This window comes from Rhinolophus sinicus, linkage group LG06 (genome assembly GCF_036562045.2).
Source record: "Rhinolophus sinicus isolate RSC01 linkage group LG06, ASM3656204v1, whole genome shotgun sequence".
NCBI classification, from domain to species: Eukaryota; Metazoa; Chordata; class Mammalia; order Chiroptera; family Rhinolophidae; genus Rhinolophus; species Rhinolophus sinicus.
Window position 1 is genome coordinate 120,858,857 of NC_133756.1, and position 23,564 is coordinate 120,882,420.

General features: G+C 40.5%; 1 protein-coding gene across 2 annotated transcripts in view; it reads right to left on the bottom strand.

The window, feature by feature from the left end:
* Positions 1-23,564, bottom strand: part of RNF121 (ring finger protein 121) — a 74,311-nt gene that overhangs the window by 36,891 nt on the left and 13,856 nt on the right. Inside the window, exons 2-3 of one of the 2 annotated variants that reach the window (XM_019744313.2) lie at positions 5,269-5,306; positions 1,881-2,022 (exon numbers count right to left, since the gene is read on the bottom strand). In XM_019744313.2, the coding sequence (XP_019599872.1) occupies positions 1,881-2,022; positions 5,269-5,306 (180 nt within the window). Of the gene's footprint in view, positions 1-1,786; positions 2,023-5,268; positions 5,307-23,564 lie in introns of both variants that reach the window. The other variant, XM_074335832.1, reaches the window with a different exon arrangement.

The following is a 23,564-nucleotide window of genomic DNA, read 5'->3' on the forward strand; positions in this document are numbered from 1 at the left end:
TTCTAATTCTGTGAAAAATGCCATTGGAATTTTGTTAGGGATTGCACTGAATCTATAGATTGCTATGCATAGTTTTGACATTTTAACATTTTAATTCTTCGAATTCATGAGCAGAGACTATCTTTCCATTTATTTGTATCTTCTTCAATTTCTTTCATCTGTGTCTTATACTTTTCAGTGTATAGGTTTTTCACCTCCTTGGTTAAATTACTCCTAGGTATTTTACTCTTTTTGATGCAATTGTGAATGGGACTGTTTTCTTAATTTCTCTTTCTGATAATTTGTTATTAATATATGAAACACCACAGATTTCTGTACATTGATCTTGTATCCTACTACTTTACTGAGTTCATTTAGTAATTCTAACAGTTTTTTACTAGAGTCTTTGGGGTTTTCTATATATAGTATCCTGTCATCTGCAAATGATAAGCTTTACTTCTTCCTTTCCAATTTATATGCCTTTTATTTCTTTTTCTTGCCTAACTGATGTGGCTAGGACTTCCAATACTATGTTGAACAGAAGTGGTGAAAGTGGGCATCCTTGTCTTGTTCCTGATCTTAGAGGAAGTTTTCAGCTTTTCACCATTGAGTATGATGTTAGCTGTGGATTTGTCATATATGGCCTTCATTTTGTACAGGTATTTTCTTTCTATACCCATTTTGTTGAGAGTTTAAATCACAAATAAATGTTTATTTTTGTCAGAAGCTTTTTCTGCATCTACTGAGATAATATGATTTGTATCCTTCATTTTGTTACTGTGTCATATCACAATGATTTGCAGATACTGAACCATCCTTGCATCCTGGAATAAATCCCACCTGATCATGATGTATGATCTTTTTAATGTATTGTTGAATTTTATGTGCTAATATTTTGCTGAGGATTTCAGCATCTATGTTCATCAATGATGATGGCCTGTAGTTTTCTTTTTCATAATGTCCTTATCTGGCTTTGCTGTCACAGTAATGCTGGCCTCAGAAAATAGTTTGGGAACATTCCCTTCTCTTCAGTTTTTTTTTAAGAGTTTGAGAAGGACAGCTATTAAAATATTCTTTGAATGTTTGGTAGAATTCACCAGTTAAACTATCTGGTCCTAGACTGCTGTTTGGTGAGAGACTTGATTACTGATTCAGTCTCCTTATTAATAATCAGTGTATTCAGATTTTGTTTCTTCATGATTCAGTCTCAGGAGATTGTTTACGTTTCTAGGAATTTATCCATTTCTTTTAGGTTATCCAATTTGTTGGCATACATGGAATATCCTTTTCCATCTTTCCACTTTCAATCTCTGTGTGTCTTTATAATTAGTGTGTCTCTTATAGACAACATAATGGATCGTGGGTTTTTAATCCAATCTACCAATCTCTGCCTTTAATAAGATTTACTCTGTTTACATTTAAAGTAATTACTGGTAAGGAAGGATTTACTTCTGCCATTTAGCAATATGTTCTCTGTATGTTTTGTTTTTGTTCCTTATTTCCTCCATTATTGCCTTTAATAAAAAAACTTAAAAAAACCTAAACACTACCTGTAAGATTTATTGAAGGCTTGGTCTTCCCAGTCAAGTGATCACTTCTCCCTCTATTTGAATAGTTCCTACTGCATACCTTCTTCATGAATATGTGCCAAAATGTTTAAAAGGAAGGACCTATCTTTTCTGACCATAAAAATAGTTTCAGGTTCTAGCCCTGTTTTCTGAATCACTTGCACCTTAAACATACACCCACCATACACTATTCACCATTCATGCATAAAGTTCATTATTATTGCCCATTCTCTACCTACTTGGAGCCTGGGTTAGGGTGGATCCTAGAATTCTTAGGAAGGGTCTCTTGATTGGATCTCTGGCAGACAAGAAGAAAGAGTCAAAATGGCTTACATTGTAGGAGCGGGGATGCCTCTGCTTCCACTGCACCAGGAGCAGCTGGGCCACCACCAAGGTAGCGATGAGGATGAGGACCATTTCAGCGTGCATGGCTTCATGGCCCCGGTGCTTGGCGTGCATGCGTGCATGCTCGACCCTGAAAGCCAAACAAATGGGGTAAGCCAGGTCAGGGATGGTGTGGTGATAAAGGGCCAGTGCTTTCCAGGGATATCCTATCAGTCCATAGTTCAGAACACACTCATGCTTTGCAGCTGCAGGGTATTGTGCAAATCAGTCGCTAGAAATACACATGCCCTAGAAGACAAGCATTTTGGGATAGAACAGGGGCTCTACAGGCCCCAGGCACCAAGCTCATCTATTGGGGTTAAAAGTGGGTGGTCTGCTGCCCACCCCCAATGACAGATACAGCTGACATCTTTCTTGTAGCAGGAAAGAGATCCCAGGAGAAGCCTGTGACACTGCCCATTTCAGTCCTATTTCAATCTGTCACTGGAAGAAGAAAGTAACCCAAAGAGAAGATTATAGCCATAAAGTCTCACATTCTTAGTCAATGATATTTATGATACCAATAAAGGAATAACATTGCAAATGTGTGCTATTTCCAGGCTTAAAGATTTGCTTTATTTGTCCTAACCTCTCTGTCAGTACCAGGGATCCTGAAGACAAGTTACAGCCTGAAAACTCTAGACTGCTTTGAATTTATCCTAATTCAAGAATGACTTCACCATCAGCACCTACAGGTAAAAAGCCTCCTTGGGGACTCAAGGAGTGTACAACTGGAAACTCTTATTTAACCTAAGGCTGGCATTCTCTTGCCCTGAGGATTGGCAGCAAGCGATTCCTTTGGCCAATACCAACAAAGCCTTCCTCTAAGAACAGAGAATAGTTACTCCGACCACTCTGGGTCAGAGTCAGCCAAGGGAGAAGAATGAGGAAGGAGTAAGACAAAAACTAACTACAAATGTATCCCATAGTCAGGAGCTTTTATAAAAAATATTCCATATATGGTGGTATTAGGGAGGGAGGGAAAGGACAACATAAATGGTATCTTCATGGAATTCCCAAAGGCAAGAACCCAGTGGGATAAATTACGAATAGATAAATGATAAAGCAAATATAGCAAAAAGTTAATTGTAGAATCTGGGTGGTGAGTGTAAGGTTATTCACTGTACATTTCTTTCATCTTTTCTGTATGTTTGAAATTTTTCATAACGAAAAGCTGGGAGGGGCAACCAAATGTCCATGAGCCAGCCAGCCACAGCACCGAAGGGTTCATTTTACATAAAACACTATCCTGGCTGAAAGAATCTGACAAAAAGATAATAGGGTTAGGAGTCAGAAACTTTAAGATTCAGACACACTTTTGTGGATTTGGCCAAGAAAATACACATCTATCTCTACATCACAATTTCTTCATCTGTCAAAAGTAGTCCCTATCTTTTCTGCCTGTTTCATATGGTTGTTGTGAGAATAAGCTAAACTAAAAGGGTGAAAAACACTTTAAAAACCTAAGGACTGTGGGGAGTTATAAAGATAACAAGGGATACATTTCTTTCAGACAGTATATGACTGAATGGATGGGCACAAGAAATGAAAGAAAGGATCTAGAAAAGACCAGAGAAGTCATATAGTTCAAGTGTCCACCAAATGCAAAAATTATTTTTGAAATCCTTTGTTTGAATACTTCCAGTGGCTGAGAACATATGCCTCTTAAGGTAATCTAACCTAGAACCAGAAATGTCTGGCACATAGTAGGTACTCCGATGTGCTTATGAAGGAATAAAATTCCAATGCTTTAAGGGGCCGGAGGTTCACTCTCTCTCAATATACCATAATTATTAAAGATGTTTCTGATAAAGAGATAAATTCTACCTTCCCACAGTTTCAATCCATTGGACCTAATCCTATACTCTGGAAGAAAGAACAAAGGACATATCCACTCCTCTTTCCCAGTGCTGTTCCTTCAAAGATTTCTCATGATCTGATTTAAAACAAACAAAAAAACTATCCTGTTCCCATCACCATTTTCCTGACCCTTTTAGTCCTAGATCTTTTAAACACTATTCATATAACACAATTTGGAGACCATTAATCCCGGTTGCCTTCTTCTAGACATTATCTAGCTAAAGATCTTCCTAATATGCAGCATTTACAACATAATCAGTGTGGCCTCAGTGAAGCAGAGCACAATGGCACTGTCACTTCCCTTAAGGCAGATAGTATATTTCTATAAACATCTTCCAAATTATTTGGAATATTTTGGTAACTGAGGTACACAACTGGTGCATATTAAGCTTAAAATCATCTCAAACCTCGCTGGGCTTGTTGTATGCATTAATATCTTTGCCATTCTATATTTTTATAATCTATAGTTTTAATCTAAAAGGTTTTTTCTCACTATTAAATTTTATGGATTTGGCTCACTGGTCAGCCATCTTGTGAAGTTTGTGGGGACAAGCACTCTGAAACTCTTTTACTGATGAGAAATGAAGACAATACGATCGATATTTGTTGACTACTCTGGTTACATGGCAGGTTAGTAGCAAGTTGAGATCAGAAACACATCTGCCATTTTCTCAGTCAGAGCCCTCTGCCCTGTTTTACGGATAACGACGATGACAGTAATGACAAGAGTCGCCTTCAGAGCCGGTGACACGGGCAGCTTACTACACGCTAGGCACTGTGCTAAGCATTTCACATACATTAGTCCTCACAACTCTGTGAGGTATACGTACTGTTTTGATCCTCCTTTTACAAACGGAGAAAACTAAGGCAGTGAGAAGTTAAGTAACTTGCCCAAGATCACACAGCTAGAAAATGGCAGAACTAGTATTCAAACCCAGGTGAATGGTTATGTGCAATTACCTACCGTGTTTCCCCGAAAATAAGACCTAGCCGGACCATCGGCTCCAATGTGTCTTTTGGAACAAAAATTAATATAAGACCCGGTATTGTATTGTCTTTGTATTGTAATTGTATTATATTATACATATTGTATTATACATATTATATTATATTATATTATATTATATTATATTATATTATATTATATTATATTATATATATTGTATTATATTATATCCGGTCTTATATAAGACCCGGTCTTATATTATATTAAAATAAGGTCTTATATTAATTTTTGTTCTAAAAGACGCATTAGAGCTGATGGTCTAGCTAAGTCTTATTTTCAGGGAAACACGGTACTTACTCCCTAGGACTGAGGAAACTACCCAGGTACTGGAAAATAATCCCAAAAGCCCTATCCTACTGGTCATGAGTCACTGCCTCCCACAGACAAGGAAGCAAAAGGGGTAGATACACAACTCTAGTAGTTGTATTAATATCCAGTTCCCACCTAAGGGGCCCATACTATCACACTTACCTCCATTGCTCCTCTGGGGTAAGGTGTGACATATCAACCTGTAGAAAGACACCACCAGAAAAAATCCATTACTGTCTTAGAACTGTCCCTGCCCAACAGAAGGTACTCACAGAGTTATCAATATCTTCAAGGTATTACAGGAAGCTTCAAGTGTCACCATCTCTATGAAACCTTCCCCAGCACTCTACGCCCTACTGATCTCTCCCTTCTCTAATCACTTACTTGGCTCGTGTCTATGACTGACATTGTTTTGTGCTAGGCAGTGAGGATAGAAGAGTGAATCTAACTTCTAAGGACGACAGACATAAAAACAGAAAATTTCATTATTAGATGCTAAAGACTATCTATGGAAGAATAAAGAAGTGGCTTCTAATCCAACCTGGGTGTTACAGATTAGTGAAGAGTTCCTGGAGTAGATGTGAAATATTATGCAGATGAGGAAATGAGAGAAATATGTTCCAGGCAAAGGGACTAACATGAATATGAAGAAATGACGTTGCAAACCATACAAACAATTGAGTATGGCTAGAGCAAAAAGTGTGAGTCAGAATTAGTGGGGGTGAAACTAGATAAAGTATTGTCATATAATGCATTTGATTCTAAATGGCAGCAGGCAGAGCATTATACTCGGTAAACCAGGATTCAGTCCTTGCCCTGCTTTAACTAGCAGTATGGCCTTCCAACATCAAAGTTCTGTTTCTATTTGTTAGCCTTGTTCTTTTAGAGCAGGGTTTCTCAACCTTGGCACTGGTGATACGTTGGGCTGGTTAATTCCTTGTTGTGGCAGGGAGAGGAGGTATCTGTAAATTGTAGGATATTTAGCATCTCCCTGGCCTCTACCCAGTAGATGCTAGTAGCATCCCAAAAGATGCAACAACCAAAATGTCAACAGACATTGTCAAATGTCCCCTGGGGCACAAAAATTGCCCCCAGTTGAAAACCACTGCTCCAGAATAATACTAAACTCTTTGAGTTTAGTATTCTACTTCCTTGCAGCAACACAGAAGCATATCCAAGTCTCAGTACCTAAGTCATGCAATACATTCTTATATGGACCTGAGCTGAAAACGTTCCTTGATTTAAGAGAAGAGAGACAAGGCCTCAGAATCACTCAGTCAATCAGCAAATACTCCTTTAGTACTTATGATGTTCAAGGCTGTTTCCCACTGCCTTATAACTTCAGGGGGAAAAAGGACGGAGGGAAGAAGGGAAGGAGGAAAGGGAAGAATGGGAGAGAGGGAGGGAGGAGTGAGTGAGGGAATGAGAGAGGGAGGAAGTCCCAAGGCTTCACAAAGACAATTAGGGTAATGAAGTCAACCACACTCCTCCCTTTTCCTACTTCACATATTGCCTCCCAGAACTTATTCAGGTGTCCTGACTCAGGCCTTCATCTCCCTAGAAGGACAGAAGTCCCCTCTGAGAGGGGACAAGTGGATGCAAGAAATGGAAAGGCCCATCTGGGTGATACCTGATCAGACAATTAAGAACCAACTTTCATGCTACCTATCAAAACTCTTCTTCTTTTCCATCTTGTACCTACATCTTGCCAAGCCAGTCAGTTCACTGTTCCCAAACACATGGGACTCATTCCTGTCTCTGGGTCTTTGCATATTCTTCCTTCTGCATGTAATGCCCTTGCTTCTCTTTTTTCCTATCCAAATTGAACTTATCCTTTGAGAACCCGGCTACAATTTCACCTTCCCTAGAGAAGTCTTCCCAGATCACATAGCTTAGTGAATTTGGCATTCTGCTCTCCTCCAGCATGGATTTTGACACTCAAAGTGTGGCCCAAAGATTAGTACCAGCATCATCTGGGTGCTTGTTAGAAAAGCAGCATCAAGGACTTCCAGTCATGATGGAGGACTTGGCAAATGCTGTGCTCACCTCCTCCCAAGACTACATCAAAATTATAACTAAATTATAGAACAACCATCATTGAGAACCACCTGATGAGTCATTTAACAGAAGTCCTGTACCTAAGGATATAACGAAGCCACTTGAGACTGTTAGAAGGGGCGGAGACGTGGAACAGGCAGGACCCACACCCACAGTCTGGCAATTAAGAATTAGGAGGGGAAAGACTTCTGGTCAAGAAGGTGGAGTAGGTAAATGCTGTGCTCACCTCCTCCCATGACCACATCAAAGGTACAACTAAATTATAGAACAAACATCATTGAGAACCACCCAACGACTAGTTGAACACAATTCCTATAACTAAGGATATAAAGAAGAAGCCACATTGAGACTGGTAGGAAAGGTAGAGATGCAGAATTAACAGGTCCCACACCCATGCTGTGGCACTTAAGAAATGAGAGTGATATCTTCACTGCTGAGGTCCCCCCTGAAGAGTGAGGGGTTCTAGACCCATATCAGGTTCCCCAGCCCAGGACTCCAGTGCCGGGAAGAGAAATTCTCATATTTGGCTGTGAAACCAAACAGGGATTGTAGTTGAGCGAGATGGAAAGGTTGCTGGAAACCTAAGTGCTATAAGTCTTAAAGGGACCACACACAGATTCACTCACACAAACTCACTCACTCTGAGCTCCAGCACTGGGGCAGCAGTTCAAAAAGCACCAGGGACATGTGGAGCTGAACTGATTAGCTTCAGGGCAATGGCTAGAGGGGCATGGGTTAGGGCAGCTCTCTCCTAGACAGAAATGCTGGCAGATGCCATTGTTTCTTTCTTGAGTCCTCCCCTTACCCGGGCAGCAGGCAGGTGCCAATCCAAACTCCTCATTCATTTGGCTAACACCATTCACCTCAACCTGGTGATTCCGAGACACCTACTCCACCCAACTCACAAGCCTGTCCCAAATCTCTTCCAGCAGCTCCTCCACACAAGCAGCCCTCCTCAGCTAGCACTGCAGACTCTTCTAAAAATCTTTCAAAGGTCCACAAGGCCCCAAAAAGCTGCAGCTGGCTTTGGTGTGCCCAATACTTCTTGTTAAGCGGCTCCAAGCCCAGCACTACAGGCAGCCAGCCTCAGTTTGCAGCCTAGCCTCTCCCAGGTGCCTTGAAGCCCAGCACAGGCAGCAACCAACTGAAGATCACTTTTAGCTCCTACCAGGTGGCCCTGGGCTGGGCACGGCCAACGACTAACCTGGGCCTGCACCAGAGTCCCTCCCAAGAGGACCCAGAACCAATACACTCGATGACCAGCTTCAGACCACACTAGAGCACCACCCAACCAGCTCCACAAATGACACACCCAAAGGGTGGACTCAGAAGGCACCACAGCCCCGCTAAAGTGACTCCTGCTCCATGGAGTTGCCCCAGCACAACAGCTCATCTGCTGTAGTCACAGCCATTCCTCACAACCAGTTAGCCTGAGGAACAATCCCACCCAATAGACCAACAGCAATCAACGCTTAACTATAACAGGAGCATATGTAACCCACACAGTGAATACCCCCAGAGCACCCAGCTCAGTGACCAGGGAAACTACACCATGGGGCCCCATAGGATATCTATTACATAAGGCCACTCTGCCAAGATTGGGATATGAAGCAGATCTACCTAATACGCAGAAAAAAAAAACACAGAGGGAGACAGCCAAAATGACGAAACAAAGAAAGATGTCCCACCTGAAAGAACAGGACAAAACTCCAGAAGAACTAAACAAAATGGAGACAAGCTATCTACCAGATGCAGATATCAAAACAATGGTTACAAGAATCCTCAATGAACTTAGGGGCAGAGTAGATGAACTCAGTGAGAACTTCAACAAAGAGATGGGAAACATAAAAATGGAGACAGAAAACAAAAAGAACTGGTGAGAAATAAAGAATAACTTAAGCGAAGAATACATTAGATGGAATCAACAGCAGATTAGAGGAAGCATATGATCAAATCAGCAATATGGATAACATGGTAATGGAAAATACCCAATTAGAACAGCAAAAAGAAAAAAATTAAAAGAAAAAAAAAAAGGATAGTTTAAGGGATCTCTGGGACAACATCAAGTGTAACAACATTCACATCACAGGAGTAACCACAAGGAGAAAAGAGAGAACAAGGGACCGAGAACCTATTTGAAGAAATAATAACCAAAAACTTCCCTTACCTGGTGAAGGAAATATACATACAAGTCCAGGAAGTGCAGAGAGTCCCAAACAAGATGAACCCAAAGAGACCCACACCAAGACACATCATAATTAAAATGCCAAAGGTTAAAGACAAAGAGAGAATCCTAAAAATAGCAAGAGAAAAGTCGTTTAGTTATGAACAGGGGAGCTCCCATAAGACTGTCAGCTGATTTCTCACCAGAAACTTCTCAGGCCAGAGGGATTTGTGCAAAATATTCAAAGTGATGAAAAGCAAGGACCCACAACCAAGATTACTCTACCCAGCAAGGCTATCATTCAGAATTGAAGGAGAGAGAGAGTTTCCCAGACAAGAAAAACTAAAAGAGTTCACCATTGCTAAACCAGTATTACAAGAAATGTTAAAGGGTCTTCTTTAAGAAGAAAAGATCAGGGCAGCCGAATGGCTCAGGTTGGTTAGAGCGCAAGCTCTGAACAGGGTTGCTGGTTCGATTCCCACATGCGCCAGTGAGCTGTGCCCTCCACAACTAGACTGAAGACAATGAGCTGCCGCTGAGCTTCCAGAGGGGCGGCCAGATGGCTCAGTTGGTTAGAGCGTGAGCTTTCAACAAGGATGCTGGTTTAATTCCCTCATGGGATGGTGGGCTGTGCCCCCTGAAACTAAAGATTGCAAACGGCAACTAGACTTGGAGCTGAGCTGCACCCTCCACAACTAGATTAAAGGACAACTACTTAGAGCTGATGGATCCTGGAAAAACACACTGTCCTCCAATATTCCCCAATAAAATTTATTTTAAAACAAGGAAGAGAAAAAATATGAATAAAACAATATAGAAAAGAAAAAATTCTCACTGTCAAAGGCAAACACATAATAAAAGCAGTGAATCAACCAACTATAAAGCTAGTACAAAGGTTAAAAAACAAAAGTAGGAAGATCATGTGTAATTACAACAATTAAGGGATACATATAAACACAAAAGAAGTAAACGATGACAAACATAATTGTGGATGGGTTGGGTAAAAACTGTAGTGATTTTAGAATGTGTTCAAACTTAAGTGACCATCAACTTAAAATAGATTGCTATAAACAAGAGAACAAGAGAATAAGGAACAAATCACTACAAAAACAATCAGGAAACAATAAAATGACAATAACTGGGGCAGACAGATGGCTTAGTTGGTTAGAGCCCATTGAAAGAAAAACCAGGAAGATCCAGAGAACTTGGCCTGGCATGGGGTGCTTCTCCATGAGATAGGGGTTAAGCACGCTATTATCTATGCCTCAGTTTCTCCATCTGGAAGAGTAAGGCTTCTGACTACACGGTGGGGCTGTGAGAGTAAGTGCATTCAAGGTGACCAAGTGATTTTACTGCCTTTCCTCCTGGGAGAGTGGAGTATTTTATAAAGTACTAGGAGAGGCTGGGGAAGCACAGGACAGGAATGCTTCAGAGCCTCAGGGAAAAGAGCTTAGAAGGGCAAGCACTAAGGCTGACACTAGCCCTGGGGCTTAGAGGACCATATACCACTTCACGGAGTAGTACAAATGCTAAAAGGAAAAGACTGATGTAGCTTTCATATTTGCCTCCTGAACCAAAAGATTATTTAAGTCACAACTGACCCTTGAACAATGTGGGACATGAGGGGTGCCCACCCTCACGGAGTCATATGACTTAAGTCAGCCCTCCAAATTCGCGGGTTTCCAACTGTGGATCAAAACTAATACATCCAAACCAGGTTTCTAGCTCAAGTGGAAAAACAAGGAAAGATGTAAACTACAGCTACACTTAACCGGTACCATCTGGAAACACATCTTTATTTGCTCCCTCACTAATGAGGTTTTTCACCGGGGGCCAAGCAGTAAGCCAGTCTGAAGGTGCCCTGTCCAGAGCTCAGGTAGCTAATTAGGTCGGCTCTCAGGGCAAGGTTACTGATTGATGAGTCCATATCCAACTTCTAAGACCCACACACAGAATGTTTTCCTGCCAACCAATCGCTCCCCTCCTAGGATCTAACAAGGCCGCTAGTCATGCCTAAGTCCAGATTTAAGAAGTTAAATCAAAATTTTCAGGCAGAGCGCAAAAGAAAGTTTCACAAAAATGGAAAATGATCAGAGGTTGACTGTTATATTTTCTCAGGTGCAAAAGACTCAGGGACCCACCAGAGTAACCCTACAAACAAGCCTACTGTTCCACACAAATACTGGCTACTGTCTGGTCTCTGAGTCTTTACACAGGTTGGTTACTTTGACCCGTACGCCCCTCTTCCACCAAACCACATTCTGCCTCCTGGCAAAATGCCGGCCAAATCCTCCTGGTTCCAGGAAGGTCTTTAGACAGACCCCATTCACTACAGAAACACCTGCCTTGCTAAGCATGGTCTACAGCATAGCAGCAGCAGCAACCAAAGAGCTTATGAAGACACAGGGAATCTCAGAATCCATCCCAGGCCTCCTGAACCAGAATCTGCATTTAATAAGATCCCAGGTAATTTGTACGCACATTCAAGTTTGAGAAGCATTGCTATTGCATCCCAGCACTCACATCCACAAGTTTCCCTATGGCCATACACCTCTACGCATCTGATTTTTCCTTTTAGTCACAGCCTTACTGAGATCTAATTCACATATCATAAAATTCACCCATCTAAAGTGTACAATTCAGTGCCTTTGAGTATATTCACAGAATTGTGCCACCATCACCGCTATGTAAGCTTAGAACTTTTCACCATCCGTAAAAGAAACCACATCGCAGTCACGTTTCATCGTCCCCCAGTTCAAGGAACCACTAATTCACTTTCCATCTCTATCTGTAGATTTGCCTATTCTAGACATTTCATATAAATGGGATCACACAATATGTGGTCTTTTGCGATTGGCTTCTTTCATTTAGCAGAATGTTATCAATGTCCATCATGCTGTAGCATGTATTGTAGTTCATTCTTTATTATTGACAAATATCAGCATTGTATTAGCTTTACCACATTTTATGTTTCCATTCATCAGTTGATGGACATTTGCGTTGTTTATACTTTTTGGCTATTACAAATAATGCTGTTTTGAACATTCATCTACAAGTTTTTGTGTAGTCATGTTTTCATTTCTCTTAAGTATATGTTCAGGAATGGAACTGCTGGGTCATGTGGCAACTCTATCCTTCACCTTTTGGGGAACTGCCAAAATATCTTCCATAGCAGCTGCACCATTTTACATTCCCACCAGGACTGTAAGAGTGTTCTAGCTTCTCCATATCCTTGACAACACTTATTACTCTTTTTGATAAAAGCATCATAGTAGGTGTAAGATGGTATCTCAATGTGATTTTGATTTTATTTCCCTGATGGATAATGATGTTGAGCACCTTTTCATATGCTTGTTAGCCATTTATATATCTTTGGAGAAAAGTTTATTCATATCCTTTGTCCATTTTTTAAAAATAGACTTTTTGGAGCAGTTGTAGGTTCACAGCAAAACTGAGTAGAAAGAGATTTCCCATATGCGCCCTGCCCCCAAATATGCACTGTCTCCCCTATAATCAACATTCCCCCACCAGAGTGGTACATTTGTTCCAACTGATAAACCTACACTGACACACCATTACCACACAAATCCAAAGTTTACTTTGAGCTCACCATTGATGTTGCGCATTCTATGGGTTTGGACAAATGTATAATGATATGCAACCATCATTACAGTTATCACACAGTAGTTTTTACTGCCCTAAAAATTTTCTGTGCTCTGTTTATTTATCCCTCCATCTCCCCTAACCCCTATCAATCACTGGTCTTTGTACTAACTTCATAGTTTTGCCTTTCCCAGAATGTCATATAGTTGAACTCATACAGCATGTAGCTTTTCTCATTGGCTTCTTTCACTGAGAAATATGCATTTAAGATTCCTCCATGTCTTTTCATGGCTTGCTAGCTCATTTCCTGTGACTAGTGAATATTTCATTGCCTGGGTATACCAATTTATTTACCCATTCACCTACTGAATGACACCTTGGTTGCTTCCAAGGTTTGCCAATTATAAATAAAGCTACACGATAAACATCTGTGTGCAGGACTTTGTATGGACATAAGTTTTCAACTCCTCTGGGGAAATATTAAGAAGTACAATTACTGGACTGTATGTTAAGTGTATGCTTAGTTTTGTAAGAAACTGCCAAACTGTTTTCCAAAGTGGCTGTATTATTTTGCATTCCCACCAGCAATAAATGAGAGTTCCTGTTGCTCCGCATGCTCACCAGCATTTGGTGCTGTCAGTGTTCTGGACTTCGACCATTCTAATGGGTGTGTAGTAGTCTCATTGCTGTTTAATTTCCATTTCCCTGATGACATACAATGTGGAGCATCTTTTCCGAAGCTTATTTGCCATCTGTATATCTTCTTTGGTGAACTGTATGTTAAGATCTTTAGCCCACTTTTTAATCAGACTGTTTGTTTTCTTGAGTTTTAAGAGTTCTTTGTATATTTTGGATAACAGTCCTTTATCAGATAGGTCTTTTGCAAATATTTTCCCCCAGTCTGAGGCTTGTCTTTTCATTCTCTTGACTGTTTTTGCAGAGCAAAAATCTTTAATTTTAATTAAGTCTAGCTTATCAATTCTTTCTTTCATGGATCATGCCTTTGGTGTTGTATCTAAAAAGTCATCACCAAACCCAGGGTCACCTAGATTTTCTCCATTATCTTCTAGGAGTTTTGCATCTGTGATCCGATTTAGGTTTGTGGTCTATTTTAAGTTACTTTTTGTAAATGTTATAAAGTCCGTGTCTAGATTCATGTTGTTGCATGTGGATGTCTGGCTGTTCCAGCACCATTTGTTGAAAGGACTCTCTATGCTCCATTGCATTGCCTTTGCTCCCTGTCAAAGATCAGCTGAATACGTATATTTATGTAGGTCTGTCTCTGGGCTCTCTATTCTGTTCCACTAATTCTATTTGCCTATTCTTTCACCAATACCACACAGTAACTTAATTGCTGTAACTTACAGTACATCTTGAAGTCAGGTAAGTGTCAGTCCTCCACCTCTGGTCCTCTCTCAATACTCTATTGGCTATTCTGGGTCTTTTGCCTCTCCATATGACCTTTAGATTCAGTTTGTCGATGTCCACAAAATAATTTGCTGGGATTTTTTAGTTTTCATTGGATCTACAGATCAAGTTAGGAAGAACTGACATCTTCACAAAATTGAGTCTTCCCATACATGAACATGGAACATCCATTTCATCTAGGATATCAAATTTGTGGCCATAGAGTTGTTCATAGCATTCCTTTATTATCCTTTTAATGTCCATGGGACCTGTAGTCATGTCCCCTTTCATTTCTGATATTAGTAATTTGTGTCCTCTCTCCTCTTTCCTTAGACTAGCTACAGGCTGACCAATTTTATTACTGTTTTCAAAGAGCCAGCTCCTGATTTTGTTGATTTTCTCTACTGATTTCCTGTTTTCAATTTCACTGATTTCTGCTTTAATTTTTATTATTTTTCTTCTGCTTAATTTGCTCCTTTTCAAGTTTCTGAAGATGGAAGCTTAGATGATTGATTTTAGATCTTTTGTCTTTTTAATATATGCATTTAATACTATAAATTTCCCTCTAAGCACTGCTTTTGCTGCATTCCACAAATTTTGGTAAGTTGTGCTTTCATTTTCATTTAGGTCAAATATATTTAAATTTCTCCTGAAATTTTTTTTTGATTCATGTGTTATTTAGAAATGTGTTCTTTAATCTCTAAGTATTTGTGGATTTTCCAGCTATCTTTCTGTTATTGATTTCTAGTTTAATTACATTATGCTCTGAGAGCAGGCAATATATGATTTCTATTATTTTAAATTTGTTAAAGTGTGTGTTATAGACCACGTGTAGTCTATCTTGGTGAATGTTCCATGTGAATTTGAGAAGAATGTCTATTCTGTTGTTGGATAAAGTAGTCTATAGATGTCCATTATATTCAGATAATTGATGGTGTTATTAAGTTCAGCTATGTCCTTACTGATTTTCTGTAAGTTGGATCTGTCCATTTCTGACACAAGAGTGTTGAACTCTCCAACTATAGTAGTTGCAGTTCTATCAGTTTACGCCTCGTATTTTGACACCAATAGGTAGGCACATACGAGTACACATTAAGGACTGTTATGTCTTCTTGGAGAACTGACTCCTTAATCATTACATAATGCTCCTCTGGATTGCTAATAATTTCCCTTGCTCTGAAGTCTGCTATGTCTGAAATTAATATAGTTACTCCTGCTTTCTTTTGATTAATATTGCCTGGTATATATTTCTCTAATATTAGCACAGTATATCTTTCTCCATTCATTTACTTTTAATCTACTCGTAGATGTGTCCTTTTATTTCAAATAGGTTTCTTATAGACAATATAACAATGTTCATCCACTGTAACAATGTCTTTTTTTTTTTTAATTTTATTGGGGAATATTGGGGGACAGTGTGTTTCTATAGGGTCCATCAGCTCCAAGTCGTTGTCCTTCAATCTAATTGTGGAGGGCGCAGCTCAGCTCCAAGTCCAGTCGCCGTTTTCAATCTTTAGTTGCAGGGGGCGCAGCCCAGCATCCCATGTGGGAATTGAACCAGCAACCTTGTTGTTGCGAGTTCGTGCTCTAACCAACTGAGCCATCTGGTCGAACCCTCTGGAACCTCAGTGGCAGCTTGTTGTCTTTAACCTAGTTGTGGAGAGCGCAGCTCACTGGCGCATGTGGGAAACAACCAGCTTGTTGTTCAGAGCTCGCACTCTAACCAACTGAGCCATCTAGCCGCCCCCAATCTCTGTCTTTTTTACCCCTTCTTCTGCTTCCCCCTCCCACTCCGGTTCAAGATGCTGTTTCTCAGTCTAGTTGTGTAGGACACAGTTCCCTGGCCCATGCTGTTGGTATTATGAGCCTTGCACTCCGCCCAGCTGAGGCAGTCAGCACTCACAGCATCTCACAGAAGCTCTTGCTCACAACGGCTACTGGCCACTCAAGCTGGCCACCGGCTGCTCCAGGCAGCACATGGTATAGCCCACAGCAGCATACAATAGCCCACGGCAGCTCAAGGCAACCTCTGGCTGCTCAAAGCAGCTCAGCTCCAGGGAGAGCTGTTGTTCACAATCTTAGCTGTAGAGGGTGCAGCTCACTGTAGAGGGCGCAGCTCACTGGTTTGATTCCCACATGGGCCAGTGATACATGGCCCATGTGGGAATCGAACCAGTGACCTCAGCATTAGGAACACAGTGCTCCAACCACCTAAGCTACCAGGCCAGCCCCGAAACTCAAATTTAAAATACAATAAAATTTACAATCATTCATAAAAAAGAATAAGTAAAATACATGTTTTTATTCTACCTTCACTTATTCCTTCTCCAATACTCTTCCTTTACGTAGATCTGAGTTTCTTACTTCTATCATTTTCCTTCTCTCTAAAGAACTTATTTTAACATTTCTTGCAAGGCTGGTGGTCTACTAGCAAAAAATTTCCCCAATTTTTGTTGGTCTTTATTTCTCCATTTCTTTTAAAGGATTATTAATTTCACAGGGTAAAGAATTCTAGGCTACTAGGTTTTTTTCCTTTTAAGACTTTAAACATTTCATTCCATTCTCTTCTTGCTTACACAGTTTCTGAGGAGAAGTTAAATGTATCCTTATCTTAGCACTTCTAGAAGTAAGGTATTTTCTCCTCCGGCTTTTTTCAGGATCTTTTTTTATCTTTAATTTTCTATAGTTTGAAAAATGATAGGCCTAGGTGGAGTTTTGGTTATTTTTGTTGTTGCTGTTTTGCTTGGCATTTATCCTGCTTGGTATTTTCTGAGCTTCCTGAATTTGTGGTTTGGTGCTTGAAATTAATAGGGGAAATTTTCAGTCATTATTGTTTTAAATATTTCTTGTTTCTCTCTTCTTCTTCTGGTATTCCCATGATGTCTATGTCTTAGTCTGTTTGGGCTGCTATAACAAAATACCATAGACTAGGTGGCTTATAAACAACAAACATTTATTTCTCACATTTCTGGAGGGTGGGAAGTCCAGGATTATGGCACCAGCAGGTTTTATGTCTGGTGAGAGCTTCCTGGTTCATAGACAGCCATCTTTTTGCTGTGTCGTCATATGGTAAAAGGGACTAGAGAGCTCCGTGGGGCCTCTTTATAAGGGCACAAATCCCAATTATGAGGGCCCTGACCTCATGACCTAGTCACGTCCCAAAGGCCTCACTGTGGAGGAGAGACGGTTTCAAGGTGTGATCACTGTCTGACTAGTGAGCTGGACTCAGGCCAGACAGAGAGTGCTTACTGTGAACACCACTTAGAGACTGTCTGATCATAATCGATGCTTGTTCTGACATAAACCAGCACCTCTCCTCTGCCTCCTGCTAATGCTGCTTCCTAGGAGAGGCCATTATCCTGACCCAGTCAACCATGTAAATAAAGTGTTTACCCATAAGTGGGACTGGTCACATTCCAATACAAGTGACTATCCCACCTTGTTCTATGAGATTCTCTGGCACCTGACAAGTGGCACAGGTATCCATTTCATCTTGCAGCTGCAAGACACACCTAGTATGTAAGTTTCCCTTAATAAACTCTTTAATTACCAGACTGGAGTAGCCAGTCTTTCTTCGGTCTTCTTGCCCTCCACCTATGGAGACAGAATTTCTGCCCTGGGACCTTTCCCTGGGTCTGTATGCTCTAACACCCACCTCCGAACATCCTCACCTTGGGCACCAGGATTTCAACATACGCATTTAACAGGAACACAAACATAAGCATACATTATAACTTTTGTAGTTGTCCAGTTCTTGGGTATCCCGTTGTTGTTTTTTTCTAGTCTTTCCCCTCTTTACTTTTCACTTTTATAGGTTTCTATTGAGATATCCTCCAGCTCAGAGATTCTTTCTTCAGCCGTGTCCCATCTGCTGAGAAGCCCTTCAAAGGCATTCTTTATTTCTGTTACCATGTTTTTAATCTATAGCATTTCTTTTTGGTTCTTTCTTAGAATTTTCACCTCTCTGCTTATATTGCCCATTTGGTCTTGCATGCTGTGTAGTTTATCCATTAGAACGCTTAGCATATTAATAAGCTGTTTTAAGTTCCTGGTCTAATAATTCCAACATCCCTGCCATATGAGTCTAATTCTGATGCTTCATCTGTCTCTTTAAAGTGTGTTTTTTGCCTTTTGGTATGTCGTATTATTTTCTTGAAAACTGGGCATGATATACCAGGTAGAAGGAACTGCTATAAATAGGCCTTTAGTAATGTGGTTGTAAGATGTGGGGGAAGGAGAGGCATTCTATAGTCCGATAAATGGGTTTCACACTTTCAGTGAGTCTTACCTCTGGAGTGTGAACTTTGTAACTGCTTCACAGTTCCTCACCCACCCACTTAGGTGGGACAGGATGGCTTGAATGAAGTGGAGCTGGTTTTTCCCTTCTCTCACATAGAAGGCTAAAGCTGGCTAGAGTTGGGTATTCCCCTTCCCATAAGTTAGGCTCTGATAAAAATTTAGCAGATTAGGCTGTGGTTAAATAGTTTCTCCTAATGCAGACTTTGTTAAGAATAACAGAATGCTCTGTAGTAGTTTTAAATGGCTCCTTTACCATCAGAAGCACAGGTGATTTTTCTCAGTAAGAACCTGGTAGATATCCAGCAGGTAAAACCCAGAAAATTGTGGTGGGTCCTCAATGACTGAGTCCCCCTGGAGTTTTTAGCTCTCGTTGTTCACACTGAGCCTCCAGCATTCATTAATTACAATCCAGGTTTCCCTACTGCAGCACAGGTTCCCACGGAGGTTTCTGGTCCCGTAAGTTGTGATTCTCTGTATTCACCTGTTGGTTTCTCCAATTTTCAGAGCAGCAGTTTGTACTGACCTCATTTTTCTTATAGATCTTAGAACTGTTGATTTTTCATTTTGTTCAGCTTTTCAGTTGTTGTTAGGACAGAGTGGAGACTTCTGAACTTCTTACATGCCATGCCAGAACATTTTGTCCACTTTTATTGGGTTACTTATGTTTTTATTGTTGAATTATAAAAGTTTTTTAATCTCTTATCTGATATGATTTGCAAATATTTTCTCCATTCTGTGGGTTGTCTTTTCACTTTCTTGGTGAAAACTTTACAACACAAAAGGTTTTCATTTTGATCAAGTCCAACTTAACTATTTTTTTCTTTTCTTGCTTGTGCTTCTGGTGTCATACCTAAGAAACCATTGCCATCTGGTCATGATTTGCGACTGTGTTTTCTTCTAAGAGTTTTATAGCTTTAGTTTTTACATTTAGGTCACCAGTCCATTTTGAGTTAATTTTTGTATGTGGTACAAAACTGGGGTACAACTTCATTCTTTTGCATGTGGCTATCTAGTTGTCTCAGAATCATTTTTGAAAAGACTGTTCATTTCCCATGCGTACCTGATTCTTCACATTGGCTCTTAACTCTAGGAAGGTGTATCACCCTTGTTTACCACATCACTTTCTTCAGTGCCCACACAGTTCTATAAATTTTGCTGACAGACTCTCAGAAAAAAAACTAAATAAAAGATAGCTTGAGAACTACATATAAAACAATCAATCAGCCAATCAATCAATCAATAAAGCAAGCCAGCCTCTGAAGCTATCTGTGAAGTTTGATTCATTTATTCATTTACTCAATTCCCATTTAAGGTACTCCGATTCTAAATCACATTTTTTCTTGACCTTGAGAAGACAGACAAAAAACAAAATAATTAGGCTGTTTTAAAAGCATGCATTCACTCAGCCCAGGGAGCACAATTGTTTCCATTTTACAGAAGGCACAGATGAGATATAAAGGAGAGAAATGATTCATTGAAGATCATGGTTATTGGCGACAGAGGGGAGAAATCAGAATGAGAGCTTAGGGCCTCAAATGGCAAAGCCAATGACTAGTCACAAGGTCCTGCTAGGGCCACATTATGGTTCTCATGGGACCTAGGCACTTTTGCCTTTGTGGGCCCCATCCTCTATTTCAAATCTATATTATGAGCATTGGTATGAAGAGGTGTAAACCAAGCTGGATTTTATCTACTTTTTTTTCTGATTAAAAGAAATTAAGCTATTTTTGTGGATCTCTGGGCACAGTGCCTAATGGGTAAGTCAGCCCTGGGTCCTGCTGTCTCCCCACAGCTAAGGACCAAGTGTTCTCTCCCCAGCTGCAAAGTCACTTTGCTCTGTGGCTTCTGATATTCTCTCCTCTACTGGGCCTATCTGATCAAGCAGCATAAGGTTCAAGTTCACACGAAATCTCATACTTCCTAAACCCACAAAAAAAGGGTCACCTCACTCTACTCATGTAAGCACTACAAAATCATTGGGCAATCATTTGACAATAATGTGTATTGTGTTCAAGAAGGGTTTGGATACATTCATGAATGCTCAAACCCAAAGACACAGACATGTCACTGACCTACAAATGCCAAAGTCATGGGAAGCGTGTGCTTGGCATCTTGATGGTGGCCAATAAATATCTGTTTATTTGTTCATTCAATCACAAGACAGGCATAAAACAAAGACTCTTTCCTGATAAAACTTACTTTCTAATGCAAAAGACAGATAATAAACATGTAAATAAGCATATATTTACATATATGAAATGATTTCTGGAAGCAGTGTTATGAAGGAAAAGAAAGCCGAGTAAGAGAAGAGTGGAAAATGAGGCTGTTTTGTTGCTGCATGCAGACCTTCTGGTTTCCCCAAAGGGTTTCCAACAACAGGACATGCAGGGTGGGATGAACAACGAAACTTAGCCCATGTGGTATGTCTTAGTCCTTGAATTTTATCTCATTCCCACTTTTCACCCCAAGAAATGGCTTCAGGGCGACAACTACCTTTCTCAGCGATGAGAAAGTTATAGGGCCTAATCTGGCATAGCTAGTTACTTGCTATATGTCAAAAAAATAGGACACTTCTCTCTATGCCTCAGTTTCCCCACATATAAAATGAGGAGGTTGGCTTAGGTCATTTTCAATGTCCTTTAAAGCTAAATTATTATATTAATTCACATCAAATCTGTCTAACTTCAAAGCTTTGGAGTCAGCTATAACATGTAGGCTTTCCAAACTCCCACAGTTTCCTTAGTTACCACAGAAGTAAAAGCAAAAATGCCTACGGTGCGGTATAACAGAATTTGACCAAATTAAATCAATAAAAATGTACCAAGTGAGTACCATATGCCTCAGGAATATCCATCACTCAGAGGATGGCCTCATGCCCTGGCTTCAAGTAACTGCAAAGGGCCCTAAACTCTAGAACCCCATCCACCAGGGCAACCTGAATTTCAGAGTCTCAGTTGATCCTTCCAAAAGTTACAGACTGCTCAACTGTGCGGCCAGAGACTTCATTCTTTCACAAAGCACTAGAGATGACTAAGTCCAGCCTTTGCCCTGGAGGTGTTCACAGTACAGGGTGTGTGTGTGGCGGGGGGACAGACTATTACACATAATGATAAGGATAACCACCGACATACACACAAAATGCTGTGTAAGTGCATAGAAAGGAGAGATTAGCTAGCTCCCGAACCTGGTATGAATACAGCACAACAACCCGGCTGCCTCTGTCTCATGGGGACAGATACTGTGGTATGCGGGGTGATTAGGCTAACAGGTGAAGTCCAAAGGCTCACAGGCTACCCATATTTGTGGTTCCCCATTCTCTCATCCACATTCTTCTCCAACTCCTTAGCCTTGCCAAGAATTCAAAGTCCATAAATTAAAGTGGAATTACCTCACTTTTCAGACCTCATAAATCAGCTGGGGCTCGTACAGACATTGGATACACTTAGCCAAACCATAAGGCCTGACACGGACAGCGCACCTTGGGCAGTGAAGTGAAAGCAGATGCTGTGTGGCTATAATAACTGCTGTGGCTACTACCTGCCCTCCACCCCCACCCTCACCCCTCCTACCATCAAAAGAAAGCACATCCTCCAACTCAGCTGAATTGCAAAGCATTTTAAACGAAACTTTCCCAATATATACAAAAGTAGAGAAATCGTTTAATGACCTCTCTCTCTCTCATTCAACAATTATCAAATTTGGGGACACCTACCATTTGCTTCTTTGGTTCTTCGATTCATTATTTCTCAGACTGACTTCCTCCCTACCTGGCCCTCCTCTCTCACTTTCCTATATGCACTCCAGCTTACCACACACTCTACTTCTCTACCCATCTTTAAAGACCCAACCCAGATGTCACCTCCTCCAGAAACCCTTCCAGAACGGAACTATCCTCTCTCCGAGCTCCTAAAGCCGTTACAGCCTGGACGACTCATGTACTCATCACATCTACCCCCCCATGAAATCTCCCTTGAATTTTTCACTGCCACATCGCCTTAGTTTACACTTGATCCTTGCTCTCTCCTAGACTATTGCGGTGACCTCCAAGGGACCTCCCTGACTCGAATCTTGCCAGAACCGATTTATACCATAGGCGTAGCCACAGTTGTCTGTATCAGACACACACGTGACTGCTTCAGCCTGCCTCTTTGACAAACTCTGATAACTTTCTACGGCCTTTGGCTTAAAGTCCAAACTCCTCTGCATGACATGCAACGTACTTCATGTTCTGGTCAAACCAGCTACTTAGTATCTCACCCCTCTCCACCAAATGGCTTCTGCTCCAGTCACACTGAACCAACCACCTACCGTTCTAACATGCTCTTCCCTTCTATCCCTCAATGCTTTGGCTGCTACTGTCTTCTCTCCCTAGAATTCTTTCCTCCCCTTCACTGCCTAGTTCATTTCTAGTCACTCGTTAAGATGCAGCTAAAATATCAACTCTTGTGAGATGTTCTCCAACTTTACTCATTCACACATCCATTCAACAACTGCTAACTGATCATATGCTAAGCTCTAGACTGGGGATACAATAATAAATAACAGCTTCACACTCAAGGAGCTTAAAGTCTGGTAGATCTCAGGTGGAGTAATTCCTTTCCTCCTCTGTTCTCCCACAGAGATTTGCAATTTGCACATACCTCCAGGTCATACTACTTTTATACTTGTTTCTAAGTTTGTTTCCATCACCAGGCTCTAATCATCATGAGGCCAAAATATTTTTGTTTTTTGATCAGATAAACTTTTATTTTTCAATTACAGCTGACACTCAATATTATAAAGGATTTTTTTTAAAAGTTTACTGAGGTATAGCATCCATTTTAGGTGGACAATTCAATGATTGTTCATATATTTACAGAGTTGTGCAACCAACTTACTTTAAATCATTTCCATCACTCTAAAAAAAGAACTGATGCTCATTTGCCAA